Source organism: Rissa tridactyla, chromosome 1 (genome assembly GCF_028500815.1).
Source record: "Rissa tridactyla isolate bRisTri1 chromosome 1, bRisTri1.patW.cur.20221130, whole genome shotgun sequence".
In the NCBI taxonomy this organism is placed as follows: domain Eukaryota; kingdom Metazoa; phylum Chordata; class Aves; order Charadriiformes; family Laridae; genus Rissa; species Rissa tridactyla.
The window spans coordinates 75,362,047-75,376,959 of NC_071466.1; the positions used below are offsets into that span (position 1 = coordinate 75,362,047).

The following is a 14,913-nucleotide window of genomic DNA, read 5'->3' on the forward strand; positions in this document are numbered from 1 at the left end:
TGTTCAATTTGAAAATGTCGTTCTTATTTCAAAGGGAAGATTTCATTTATGCGTCCATTTATATTTACAGAAAGGGATCTGGCAATGCTTTTGGGTATTGTGTAAATATTACAAAACTAATTAGGAGCTTTCAAGCCATACAAATACGCATTTCCTTTCCCCATGTTAGACTTGCAGCCTTTTCTTTCGTATTCGGGCTTCAAACTGCCTGAAGCTGGAAGAAAAAAAATGAATACTTCACATTGGGCTGAGTCTTGCAGAGTGGTGAAAAACTGCCGTGGTGGCAAGGACTCTCAGCTGCTTTTCATCAGTTCAGAGTTTGACAGAGTGAGGGAAAATAGGGATATACAAAGTGAAGGGCCCTTCCCTGAGGATAGCAGCAGGATTCTTGTTTTAACACCAAGCCTATTGGTTCCCATCTGTCTCCTCTGATTGCACGTTGCCCCATTTCTCAAAAGTCATCCTTCAAGGAACCGAGATTTGTTTTGAAAAATCCACGGCTGGAGTTACCCACAGGGAGAGAAAGGCATCAGAGAAGACTGTTGTGTAATACATTCAAAACGGGCAATTATGACCTGCCCAAATATAGTCCCTATGTAGAGTGCGTGACAATAGCCTATTCTGCTGGTAATAAAAGTGGGCAGAGCCCCGCAGAGATCTCCATCACAGAGACAGGAACTTGCACAGCAAGGGCAGAATTGATTAAAAGACAAAACCCAAACCAGAACCAGCCCGTCCTTGGATGAGGGAGATGCTTGCCTGGACTTTGAGGGGTTACAAAAGGTCCAACTTTAGTTCCAGGTGTGCAGTGAGCACAGAAGCAGACCCAGCTTTCCCATGGGCTTAGCTGGTACAATTTCTGACAGATTCCCTTGTGCTCCCCCCATTTTATAAGGTGACAGGGTGACGGAGCAGAGGGAAGCAGTGTCCTGACGAGTACCGCCCAAGCACCCCCAGGAAAGCACAGCTGTGTTGGTGACTCTGTCTTTGCCCAAATCTGCAGACAGGTCCCAGCTTCTGCAGCTGGGGGCTTTGGAAGTACCTGGTAGATGCTGAAGAATTGTTACGGCTACGCTATCTTTTTTTATTACCAGGGGAGGATAACATTAGCATGAACTCCCTAGTCATTTCACTTAGACTGAAATTAAAATCTTCATCTGCCTAATCGGAAATACCGTCCCCTGAAGTACATTTATGTTTGTGCTGAAACATCAGACTGCCAGTGAGTAATCTAAAATAGACTGTGGTAGTGTGCACCAGGCAGGATGGGCGGGATTCACCTCAGCTAATTTTACCCATCCTTAATGTTGATGGCTGCAGCTGAGCCTCTTGGCTCAAAATTGCTCCCAGTGCAGGGGAGAGGCTTTCTTAAGGAGTTAAGTGTCTGCATTATTTCAGATGCCTACTTCAGTATGAAAGATGATTATTTCTCTCCACTCACACTTTAGGGGGTTCCTGGTTTTGTCACCGTGGCAGAAAAAGGAGTAGAGGGTAATGGCAGTTACTGTTGATGTCTGTGTTTAGTCACAAGGCCCATCCTTCTTACATATTTCCATTGGTGTTTCCCACCCCTATACTCATGTAGCTTGTAGATGGGTAGTGTGCCAGCCACCTAAAGCTATGGGATGTTCTGACCAGCAGCTGCTCCTGTAGCTCCATCGTGGAGGACTTGTGCAGTTTCCTCTCCATGCAACATAAAGCCTAAGGTTGTACAAGCGTAGCACATGCGAGAACGCATAAATTGGGTTCAGTCCGCCACGTTTGTCTAGGTAGGTGTAGGAAGGAGTATCATGCACTTAGGAGGAGCTCAAGAAACCCCAATAAATTGCAATCCTGCCTTTGCTTGTTTAGATGAAGAGCCCATGGAATGTTGGTGAGGAAAGGGGTGTCTAGCAAGGGGTGCCAGAGGCCAGGTAGCTGCTGGTGGGTGTCAGGTACCTGCGGCTGAGTCAAGAGTGAAGGATCAGGAAGATGCATTTGAGGGCTTAGGTGAGATGGGGTTTTGCAAGAAATGGGGTCAGGAGGGTTTTGGGGAGCAGGATACTTGGTACTGATGATGATCACTCAAGAATAACTAGAAAGTATTGCAAGTTGGGATATAAGTATCTGAAGTAGTCAGAAAGTAAAAGCCTGTGTGTGAGGAATAAAGGGCTTAGGGAAGCTGGAGAGCAACTCCAAACTACTACAGAAAAGGAGACAGGAAGGGCCTGGCCTAAGATGCTTCAGAAACGTCTGATCAGATGAACATATTATGGTGGAGGAAGAAATTAATCCCAGATCGCAGTATACCACAGTTACCCTATAGGAAATTCTTGGTAATTAGCCCTTCTCTGAAGGCTTCATCAAATCAAAATACTATAGCTGAGTAAAGTCATGCAATGGGCATGGGTAGGGGTAGTCTTCATTGTCCCATTCCGTCCTTTCTACTTGGCTTCTTCAGCCTTTCTACAGGAAAGTGTCTTGGTGTGATGGTGCAGACGAAAAAATGCACATGGCTTGTCATTTAATGAGTAGTCCACTGGCAGTGCCTGTTTCTAGTCTTTTGTCTACTCAGTTCTGTAGAAGTTTTAAGACGCTGCCTTTAGGCATCTCGGTTACTTTCTAACAGATCTGACTATGTTAGCATGTCTTGTATTGATGTTCAGCCTGACTTGTTCCATTTCCTGCTGTTAAATTAAAATTTCCTGAAACCACATACACAAGTTTAAACCTTACAGTCATGTAAGATATATGTATCATTCAAGACATTCCAAATCTATTTCTATCTGGTTGCTCTAAATGATGAAGCAAGTCTTTATTACTAGGCTCTAGCTAAAATCCTGAGGTTGTGTCCATTAGAATCATAGAATCATTTAGGTTGGAAAAGACCCTTGGGATCATCGAGTCCAACCATCATCTCCACTCTACAAAGTTCTCCCCTACACCATATCCCTTAACACCACATCTAAATGAGTCTTAAACACATCCAGGGATGGTGACTCCACCACCTCCCTGGGCAGCCTATTCCAGTGTCTGACCACTCTTTCTGTGAAGAATTTTTTCCTAATGTCCAGCCTAAACCTACCCTGTTGCAGCTTGAAGCCATTCCCTCTTGTTCTATCGCTAATTACCTGTGAGAAGAGACCAGCACCAACCTCTTTACAATGGCCTTTCAGGTAGTTGTAGAGAGCGATGAGGTCTCCCCTCAGCCTCCTCTTCCTCAAACTAAACAGTCCCAGCTCCTTCAATCGCTCCTCATAAGATTTATTCTCCAGGCCCTTCACCAGCTTCGTTGCCCTCCTCTGCACTTGCTCCAGCACCTCGATATCTCTCTTATATTGAGGTGCCCAGAACTGGACACAATACTCAAGGTGTGGCCTCACCAGTGCTGAGTACAGGGGGACAATCACCTCCCTCCTTCTGCTGGTCACACTATTTCTAATACAAGCCAGGATGGCATTGGCCCTCTTGGCCACCTGGGCACACTGCTGACTCATGTTCAGCCGCTTGTCAATTAGAACCCCCAGGTCCTTTTCTGCCAGGCAGCTCTCCAGCCACACTGCCCCAAGCCTGTAGCGATGCATGGGGTTGTTGTGGCCCAAGTGCAGGACCCGGCACTTGGCCTTGTTGAAGCCAGTATAAAAGCCTAGGAACAATTTCTGCAAGCAAGGCTGGCCTTTCCTTTGCATATTCCTTTCAGGAATTTGGGACAGGAAACTTTGGGACCAGAAGGGATGGTAAAACCCTGGATTATCATAATGGTTCAGTCAGACTTCAAAAAGTTGTCTCATTGTTCCACAATCATCTCTTTGGTGGCTAATGCACTCACGTGTCCTGTCCATGTAAAAAAAATACTATGCTTTGACTTGGAGATTCAGCTAAACGATAAGGAAAATTAGCAAAACCTCCTTAGTCAAAATAATAAATACCTATGGTTTTGCCTTTAACCGTGCATCTTAAAAATATCATTTATGCAAATTGATTAGGGCATCAATTAAACTCAAGACAGTATCTCTAGGTTTGCTCAGTCCAGTGATAGAATATGTGTCTCACCCATTCTACCTGCTTTTTCTTTTCTGTCTCTTCGGAAGGTGTCGCTGAGGTGACCCGTAGCTGAGGGGTAAGCACAGCTCCGTCATCCCTATCTGCGTGCAAGGGCAGTATTTCCTGGGGGAAATAGTACCCCCCTGATCTTGATAGGAACAGGGAGCTCCCATCTTCATCCTGTGGGAATATGGGTGGAGAGGAGCCAAGTACATTGTTGAACCTGATTTGTCATGGGGACAGTGAAGTGTCACTAGGAGAATCGGCCCTTCCTTCTCTCAGGTTGCACTACAGCAGACAGGTGCTTACGCTGTAGCAGATGCTAGTGCTGGTGGTGGTATAAATAGCAAATAGATGGTAAATTGAGGCCTGTTTAATGACTGTTCATGGTGTGAAACAGCTGAGGGATCAGAGGGCTCTTTCCCTGGAGCGGCGAGCACCCGCAGCCTGCCCCTTTACCTGGCACTTCACGGCTGTGTTGATCCGGAGCGTGTAGCATTTCAGAAGCAAGGCAAAAAAACCCCAGATCATGATGTCCTGCTTGGATGCCTAAACAACCTCCTCCGTGTACCTACAAATCGGCGTGTGCACATGTTTCCCTGTGAAAGAGCGTATCGTCACGTCGCCTGATGCATGCCCCTTTCACACAGAGGCGTGGAGGAGCACTGAAGTTACACAAAAGGCAGGAGATCTTGATGAGAGGTGACCTGGGAGGTGGACATAGAAATGTGAGGTGAATAAGAAGAGGCTGGAGTTAAATGCGAGTGGCTGAAAGGAAATTGGCGAGATGTTTTGGAGCTCTACATCGTTCGTCTGAACTGTGGAAAATAACCAAGGTTTTCAGCTCTGTATTTAGGGTTGCCAGATCATAATCCCTCCCACCTACCCTCCTGCGTCTGTGCAGCCCAGTCTAGATGTGACAGAGCCCAAATGGGCTGCTACTGCCCATCCGGTCCCCCCCACCCCTTATTACTTCCTAAATCCAGCTCATTTTTTTCTGTAGAAAATACTGCATGCAATTTTCTGCCTGTCCAGACAAATACAAAGGTTGTGTGAAATGGGAGGAAGGAATAGGATGGCTGTGCAGCCAGGTAACCCTCATCCAAGGGGGAACATGTGCCATACTGACAGGCAGAAATGGTGGAACAAAAGCCCCTTTGGCCAGTCAGAAAACCTGCACTGATCAAGTCGTCTAACAGGTGGTACCAAAATTGGAGGACAAGTGCACTGTGCCCATCACAGCCCTTAGCCTCCATCACCTAGGCTGCCTGTGGGACCTTTCTGTGCTCCCTTCTCGCTCTTGTACTTGGGTTTTCTCCCACGGAAAGCAAGGGTCGGATGACCCCCTGTGCCGTCGGGTGGCACTGAGCATTGCCGTCACTGGCTGGTTCTGCCAGTAGCTGGGACTGGCCTTTCTTGAGGGCCAAAGAGAAGCTCGTAATTCAGTCTTACACAGCACTTCAAGAACAACGGTATTTATTGCAGTCAGCACACAGTTGAACATGCCACCAAAGGGCCATGCTGATGGGGAGGTCATAGTCAAAACGTGTAGCATGTGCAGACTCGGGGAAATCTGTGGTGTGGCGTGGCATAATGAATTTTGGGCTGGCTGAGGTGTTGTTTCCCATTTTACTTCCATCAGTAACTGCATTAGCTTCTTAGCATTGCTAGCACTAGTTAGATTTTTTGGGTTTTAATTCAAGAATTCTGTAAAAATAGAAGCTACTGCAGAGGAGAGATTTGAAGGCCTTCCTCATGGGGTGTCGAGGAAGGTTCATCATGTATAAGGGACCAGCAAGGAGGGAAAGCTTGGAGAGGTTTTTAAGTTAAACTGTCAAGTAGATGGGTGTGATATTGTGCTATAGCATTCGTAGCTGCACAGCCTTATTGGTCTAAAGTTTCTTTAGGAAAGTAAGGTTTGTAGGCAGAGAACGTAAAGAAGGAGTTGACTGCCAAAAAGCTGGGTTTTTTTACTGCACCAGTTAGTCTGGTAAAAAACAGAGCGTCTTCCAGCAAGTTTTGCTTTGCTTATGGACTTCATTAGACAACCTGTGTGGCAAGGATGGATGAGCATGAACTCAGTGCTCCATCTATTGGTTTTATGCATATTAAAGATATACTGGAGAATGAAAGGTATTACCTCTATTGTAAACTTTTACCAGGAGCTGGAAATGTGATTCTTTCTATAATACCCCAAATCCCTACCAAAGATCAGATAATTTAAGCGTCCTATTGGTTATTTTATTGCCTTTCTCCATTATTCCTGTTTCTAGAGGCTGAACATCCCCCCTGCCCCTGTCTAAGAGCGTGCTCTGGATATGCCAACGCACTCCACATGCAGGGAGGTCATTCTTACAGTGGCACAGCTTTTGACATCAATCCTGTCCACCTCAGATCATCTCAAGATAACCTAGTCTTCTGCACAGTTAATCTAGGCAATTAAAGTCTTGTTTTCTCACTTCAGCATAAGCTATGCTATGCTGTCAAGTACACCGTGCATCTGAATTACGTATTCACAGCTCACAAAACCATCAGTCACTGGAGTGATGGAAGGCTCTTAGTCTTCCACAGTCCCTTCCCTGTGGCATTTTCAAAGCACATTTCAGCGTCACAAAAAGCTAACACATCTCAGCATCACAGGGAAGTTGGGAAAGGGTAGTATTCTTAGCAGAATAGTTATGAAGAAAAAATGGGCTAAGATAGAAATTTCTGCAGACCACTTCACTCCAGCTCCTGGCTTTAATTTCTGTTCTGTGTTCACTTGGTATGATGGAATCCAAGGAAATGAGCGTATAACAGGTATTATAAATAAGAAGTAGCGGTGAACTGCCTCCACATCCCACACAGAGCTGCAGAACAAGGCCCTGAATTGGTATTTTGGCCTCTTCTCCAACACAGTGATGGAGATTTGTGAGCAAGGCAGTCTTTGAGTTACTGAGAATAATCACTCCTCTGCCCCTGGGCCAGGCTGCAGAGAGTCACCCAGCCAGGGGTAGGCTTCAGGGTGACTTTTACAGTCATCGATACCATGACTGAACGTGTATCCACATCCTAACACCTCTATGCTGTGTCAGGTAACCCACTATCACCATCATCAGCAGAGATTGTTAGGACGGTATGGGAAGTGCTTCAGAACCAAGAAAGGTCTTTACATATGTGTGTGTATATATATATCTGTGTGTGTTTGTCTGTGTCTGTGTGTGTATATGTATGCTCATATAAACACACGTTACTTGAGGAACACAGGGAGATATCACTTCCCAGGACTACGCGCTTACTGTGCTGGAGCCTGAAACAAGTCTTGCTTTAAAACCTTTTGAAAGGAATAACAGTTTGGTTATAGAAGTGTTCCCAAGACATCACAGTCAGAGAACAGGTGAATAATTGTGTCCTGAATCAAGGCTAAATGAATAATTTCGCAAACCTAACAATGTGTTCACAGTTTGCAACACTCTGTTTTTCTCTTGTCTCCATGAGTGTGCGTGAGTGCCTTCTGGAGATGCCACAAGGGCTCAAATTGTTCTGCCAAGGTCCTGTGGGATGGTACCCAGGGAAGCTCTTCCTGGAGCTGGATCCTGAGAAGGGTCTGACCCAACCCTGAAGTCTCCTTTTGCAGGGAGTCAGCCAGCCCTTTGGGATGGGGTATGGCTTGGGTAAGGCTGGATCCACTTAACTCTTTTCTTGGCACGTTGGGGAGGTGTTGAGATGGCTTTGGGATGAGTTTCAAGCAAACACGTTGCCTTTTTTTAAGGGAAATGGTGCTGGGTGGCCTTGTGCTGGGAAGGGCACTTTGGCTCTTCTGCACCCATTCTGGCCTGAGCCCCACCATGGGTACGGTTGCCAGCACAGGTAGGGACAAAGCACGGCATTAAAATGTTCTCTTTAATCAGGGGCAAGGGCAGTGCGCAGAAACAAACAACTAAGAAGACGGAGCTGGTTTGGGGATTAGGGCGAATGGGCAGAAGAGCTTCGTATCTCTCTGGCCCCAGTACCGCAGAGCCAACAAAACTTTCCTTGTGTTCCTTTCATCAGTAACTCGTGTTATTCAACACTTATCTTGGGTTAACTTCTCCCAAAAGCCACTGGTGGCTCTGCCTTTCTGCTCCCCTCTCCTTCCAAAGCTCTCTGTTTTAATTTGTTTGCATACTAAAGCTAGCAGCTGATAAGAAAAAGCATGTTCCTGCGGCTGGCTGTTGGCTCCTAGGGCAGGTGACTGCCCTCACCTCCTGCCTGGCAGCTGCAGATAATACTCCGGAAAGTGTTTTCTGCACTTCCAGGGTAGCAGAGAGATGATGATAGCTTTGCTCAGTCTCCCAGCTCTTTTCCCACTAGTAGGAGCAGATGCTCCTTGCATTGAGGGAAATCACGGGAACAGCGGGGAGGTCCCTGCAGCCCCCTAAAACAGGCTCTTGGGGGACAGAGCGCCTTGTGCTCTCCTCGCAGCACACTTGCTGCAGATGTCTGGCTTCCAAACATCTGCATTTATTTCCTCCCACCATCCTTGACTTTAACACCTCCTTCTCCTGCCCGTCCCCGGCTGTTAGAAAGCAGTGGCCTCTGGAAAGCATCGCCTTGCTTAATTCTCCAGTGGGAAGTGGTTGAAGGTGACTTTTCTGGAGGGAAGAAGACTTGCTGCTTGAATCGCTGTGCTTTTCTTAGATGGGTATTCACTTACGTGTCTATATTTTTTTGAAACAGAACATCAGTAATCACTTTATGTTCTTAAAGTAAAGGCTATACATAATGAAGCTTTGATGAAGCTTTCATGTACAATTACGGATGATAAGTGAAATAATTCGTAGACCTAACTTTTTTTTTTCCAGATAGTTAAGGTATGCTGTAGAATTTTGTTGGTTGATTAACATTTGGATAGCACTGTAAGTATCTGGCGCATTATGAAAGTGAAATTTTGTTGTTAATAATAAATCAGCAGCTGTAACCAGGGTTTGTTACATGTTTTGGGTGAATACCGGCCCCATTGAAGTCAGGGAGAATTTTACCATTAACTTCAATAAAATCAGAGTGTCGTTCTCCAATTGTAAAGGACCTTTAACAGCCACTTATAATCTTGTCAAAAACTCTGTTTGAGTGAAACTAATCCCATAGGGCTTTTATTAACACAGAATGATGGTGGAGGAGGGAAGCTTTTAAATGCTTCTGCTGCAAAGAACTGCAGTTTGAGCAGTGCTCGTGCTGTGACAGAAAAATCCTGGTTTGGAGACTGTCTGTAGCTGAGATAACTGTGCTGCAGTGAGCACAGCGAGATCGTTCTGGAGTAACCGTATTACAAGGATTAGGCAAAGGCTGTTTCATAGATGCATGCCAAGGCCTCCTTTCTCTTCTTCCAATAAATGGAAACTGGGAGTAATTTTGTTATAATCAGCTGTGTAAACTAGGGTATGCAAAGGGTACCTAAGCATTCACACAATGTTAAAAGCCAAAGTGTGCAAATATCACCCCAGGTGATATTTGAAGGAACAGACCCAGATATCAATTTCTTTTTGACTGCTGGAGCTATGATGTGAATATACCGTTTGTGCTCTGCACCTAGGAGCAAATCTGTATGCAGTGACCCATGCTTCCAGCCCCCAGAGTGTGAGAGGTGGCTGCCATGCTGCTTTTTGTTTCTGCATGTCGTAGAAAACACAGGCTCTTTGAACGAGGAGTCAATTTAGTGACTGTTTTTCAGGTCCTCTCACAGTAATGAAAAACAGCTCCTGCTGGGCAGAGAGCACTCTGCAGAAAGCCAGGGTGGTGGCATTTATGTGGTGTATCAGAACCCATAGTCAAGTCTTCTGTGCTGTTGCCCATTACAAGACGCTTCACAAGCCTCGGCTAATGCCCACTTTCTAAGAATCAGAATCATGGAATGGTTTGGGTTGGAAGGGACCTTAAAGATCACCTAGTTCCAACCCCCCTGTCATGGGCAGGGACACCTCCCACCAGACCAGGCTGCTCAAAGAGGTAGCTAGGAGAGTGTTCGCTAAGCATTTTAAATTTACATAAGAGGCACAGCTACATACTTTGAAGAAGAGCGTGTAACAAATAGGCATAGCCAGTTCATTTGTTCAAGATGGCCAGATAAGGAGCAACCCTAGGATGGAGGCACAGGAAAAGGAAAGAAGCATGTAGGTATCATTGATAACGAGCAAAAGGAACTTCTTCATCCAAAGAATTCATGTTAATGAAAGGAAAGGCCGTACCCAAGCGCATTTGCAGCTGCTAAACTCGATTCTCCGTACCCCTGGGCTAGACCCAGAAGACTGCACCAGGCACCACCCTTTGAAGGGATGTGCAGCCTTTTGCTGGATGAGGAATTCAGAGGGGGCACGGGAGTAGCCATGGTACCGCCAGGGTCTTTGCGGCTTCTGAGGCAAGTAGTGGCAGCCAGGTGCCCTCCAGCCTTATGTGCTACCCTTCCATTTACGACAGGCAAAAATAATTTCTGGAGGGACTTAATTAAAGTCCACCAGGTCACAGTCTCACTGCACCTCATCTTCACTTCTCCTCCACATTTACAGCTGAGGAATGTCTACAGCTTTCCTCATTACACACAAGGGTTGTTTCCAGAGATGCAGGCGGCAATCATAGGACAATTCATAGGACAATCAGATGAAACAGAAGGTCTTATTCATAATTCTGCGTTGAGCCTTCCTTCACTTCCTGATTCCACAGCTCTTGGTAAGATGGATGTAGGGATCCCCTCTGATGTTTGCAGATGACAAGTATGTGTATTAAAATGTTGTCAAGCTGCAGCCTTTGAAACAACATACTTGAACTGTTAGTAGACAGAGAGACAGGAGAGGGACTGCAGTAAAACACACCAGCTTTCTTAGGGCACTTGGAGTAAAGTTTCTGAATTTATCAAGAAAATTAAATTTGCAATACTTAGTACAGAAAATATAACGATGCATTGAGGGATGGCAGCCTTGCTTTCAAGTACCCATTAGAGTGATTTTTATGAAAAGGATGCAGATTCTGGGCCAGATGCTACTAGAACCAGCTTGTTAAATTCATCCATGTAGCACTCTCAGTGACTGTGGCTTTGCTGGCTTTGGTGCCCAAGGGCAGTCTCCACTGCAGACAACTGTATTTTAGTGATTTAAAAATTTCTTTTACTAAAATAAAGTCCAAGATCAGTTTTGCCTAAGGGCAGGTATCTCAGGCCTAAGTAATTTATTTTCTATATTATAGACTTCCTGTATATTCCTAACAAATAATACATTATCTTTGTTCTGAACTGGATTTTCTTTTTCTTTTGCTTTATATGGTGTATTACCTTTATATTTTCTATTACTGTTTGCCTTTTTCCCCCCCTGTTTCCCAGCTCATCCTCATGATACGATCTCTAGCCAACAACACTATTGCATTTCTCTGTGCTTATTTTGCCATTTCCAGTTATTGGTAAAGCTCCAGAATTTCTGTTTGTTGGCAGAGAGCGGAGCTGTTTCCCCCAATTTATTGTCCATGTAGCTGGAGTGCCCCGGCAAGGCATCATTGTGTTGTATTGAATTGGACTGGCTGAATGCTGTGCCATCTGCACACGGACAGATTGTTACCCTTTACGATCCCTTTGGATAGAAGTTCTTGTAGCAACAATACTCACTTTGGTGTGCTAATATGAAGAGGTGAGTATGTATAGCCAGGGAGTATGGCTATGTGCGGCTGTTGTGATAGGAAAGGGTATTTTTGCATTCTGGTGGTGGGGTATTGTGGATTTCTTTGCAGATTTTTGCCCCCCAGGCAGCAGTTTGGTGAGGACCCAGGCTGTCCTCCAGCACAGCCCTGCGTCACCCCAGCACCGGGCACTCTGTGGGGCTTTGGCTATCTCTGGTCTGTCGCCTCTGAGGCAGAAGAGCAGCATAAAACAAGAAAGGCACAAGGGCATTCGTAATGTAAAATGAGATTTGTATCCTCACTATCCTGAGCAAACCATCTGCATTATGCAAATAGCAAAATGGCCTAATCAAAACCAGATTCTCATTGTGCTATGTGCTGTGTGCACCTAGAAATGTAGGCTTTGGCTCTCTTGATATATTTGACAGCAATATGACTGATAGCGCGCTGCTCAGAAATTTACCTCAGACTTCTCTTTGTGTTCAGCTTGATGTGTCAGTCATACAGAACATCCATGGGATACGTCTATTTCCACTGTAGCTCAAGAATTTCAACTTAGTGGCAAGGCGGGCCAGGATAGAATTGCTTCCCCCCGCAATACAGTGGGGGAAAATAACCCTGTTGTTTTTTTCCTGACAAGGTCCCCGGGTAATTCACAGTATGTTGAACTGAAATAGACTGCCCTCATACCGTGCGATTTCCACAGAAACAAACTGCAGTGCTATATAAAGTCGTATGTATAAATATGTCATTGACTTTATATATGACTTCATATATAGATATAAATATTTCCATATACATTTATTTAAAATATTTATTTTTATGCATTTAAGTAGTCACATCTATCTATAAAGTCAGTGCTTCTGTAGGTCTGTAACAGTGCTGTACTCAGGCCTCAAAATTCCTAGTCCAGTTGCAGTACCTGCAGAAATCAGATAAGAGTAAGATGCGTGGCAGAAGCTCCAGCACAGGAGTTCCTTCACGTACGAATAAGAAAGATAGATCTTACTGGAACAGCTTGCATAAATAAAATCAGTTCACGTGTCTTAGCATTACTAGATAAGGCCTACAGCATGCACACACAGTGGTCCACCTGGCTTAACTCGCATTCAGTTTAGCTGGGGGTTGCTGTGATTTCAACAGGAGCGAGGAGCCTTCAGGAGAAGCTTGCTTGTGTCAGCACTCATGTATTGCGGTGAGAGGCCTAAAGGGAAGGCGCCAAGAAAATATAATGATGTGTTTTCTTTTTACTCCCTCACAGATTGACCATCTCTGCTGAATGTCCCATGCAGCTTGAAGATTTCCCCATGGATGCACATGCCTGCCCATTAAAATTTGGAAGCTGTAAGTTCTCTTCTGAAATAAGAGCTGGGAAAACACATTGTTATCTGTCGTTTCAGGTTCCGCCGCCGTGTCTTGTACGAATCATTCGCCCTTTCCCCACCCTTTCCCTTTTAACATTGCTCATTAGCCCCCCGCCCCGGTCTGCCGCCCCTGCTGCTGCCCTGCTGCTCGTTTGCGGCGCTTTGTCTGGCGCTGCTGCTTTTCAGCTCATGCTGGCATGCTCGGTGATAAACGGTGAGGTGACGGGTGGTGTGTCTTAGAGATCCACATCAAGTCTAACAGCCACTGTGAGATGGGGCAGTAGATGCAGACAGCTAAGTTGATAACTTGGCTTTACATTTGTAGAAAAATGGAGCTTTCATTGGACAGTGTCAGATTGATGTGCTGGTGTGGTATTTACGTGAATCAGACTGCAGTGCAATATCTCTACATGGCATATATTAAAAGAGATCTAGAATATTACAAGAGGAAACATCATTCCATTTGGCTTTAATAAATCCAGTCCTGTATCTTGTTACATGATGCTGTATACACATGTATTTATATATACGCGCACATTATTCTAAACTGTATGGTGAATGATGCTTTTTCCTCAATTCCAAGCCTCTAATCCGCCACACTGGTGCCTTGCCAGAAGCCTACTTTAAAAATAACCTCAGGGGATCAGATGGTTATATTTACATACAAAGCTCTTAATTAAAGTACAGATGAGGCTACTACAGTAGACAATTTTTATTTTGGTAATCAAATCAGAGGTTCCAGGTGCAATCAGTGTCTCTAAGGACTTTTGAAAATTACCAGGCAAGGCATTTTGCTCGTCCCTGAAGCCACCTAACTTAGCATTTTTCAGTGTTTTTTCATTCGTATCAATTTAGCGTCACTAATCCTAGCAAGATTAAGCTTTGCCTTTATCATCTGTATCTGCTCTGGTTTAATACTGGTTGTGCATTGTCTTCTAGTGATCGCACTAAGAAGAAAAAACACTTCTTTTGTGTTTACAGTAACCATTACCAAATTACCAAATTTAAGATGAACTGTTTTCCCTTCCCTTTTCCAATCCAGGTAGACCCAGTTTCATCTGAATAGCCAGCAGTATTTTACAAGGTCACTGAAGGTTCAAGTGTGTCTGTTTACTTTTTTACAGCAAAGTCAATATAAATCTGAAGATCCATACACCTTTACACTCAACTTAAATATATATGCATTATATTTCATTCTCAATTTAAAAATGGGAAAACATCTCACAGGAAACTGTCATTGTTTGTATATAGGGCTAAACAAAAGCTACTGCAACGAATTAAGATGAAAAAGAAAAATAAGTTGTCCTTCCTGGTATTACATATTCTTTACTGTGTTGATAGATAAAGTTGAAGTCACACCTGTTGGTCCCTAGTGCAGATTATGGAACTGGGGTGTTGGATAGTTTGATGAAGTCTTGCAAAATATGCAATATAAAACTAAAAGAAACATATTTAAACAAAGAGCCTGATGCAGCAGAGATCTGAAGCTCAAGCTTAAAGTTAAGTGGATGCTTCAATGCATTAGTAGATGAGGTGCAGTAAGATACAGGCTCTAACTCTCCAACCAAAAAAAAACCCCAAAAATATGCAAGTGCAGGAGATGACACTACTAGGTAAGCTACAAACGCTTAGGAGGAATATACAGTCTTCAATAGCATTAGAAAAAAAACACCAATCTGTCTGAATGCAATTACATGTTCTGCTAGAGCAAAATGTTTTACATATTAATCACCTATTAGCACACAGGTGATTTTAAGCAGGGGTAAAACCAACACTGAAAAGTCATATTTTAGGCATGTGAGGCCTGAATACAGTTTTAGTTCATACTCTCTGTCACACTCAGTATACAATCCTGGAGTATATTTTATAAGCTACTACCAGTCACTGTTAAGTTCTTCCACAATGCATA

The 14,913-nt window shown here is 44.4% G+C and overlaps 2 protein-coding genes across 3 annotated transcripts in view; one reads left to right on the top strand and one right to left on the bottom strand.

Moving 5' to 3' along the window:
• GABRB3 (gamma-aminobutyric acid type A receptor subunit beta3) overlaps positions 1-14,913 on the bottom strand; it is a 196,441-nt gene that overhangs the window by 163,563 nt on the left and 17,965 nt on the right. The window lies entirely within an intron of this gene.
• Positions 1-14,913, top strand: part of GABRA5 (gamma-aminobutyric acid type A receptor subunit alpha5) — a 55,967-nt gene that overhangs the window by 16,057 nt on the left and 24,997 nt on the right. For both annotated transcript variants that reach the window (XM_054205728.1, XM_054205738.1), the window contains exon 5: positions 12,902-12,984. In XM_054205728.1, coding sequence (XP_054061703.1) covers positions 12,902-12,984 — 83 coding nt within the window. The remainder of the gene's footprint in view (positions 1-12,901; positions 12,985-14,913) is intronic.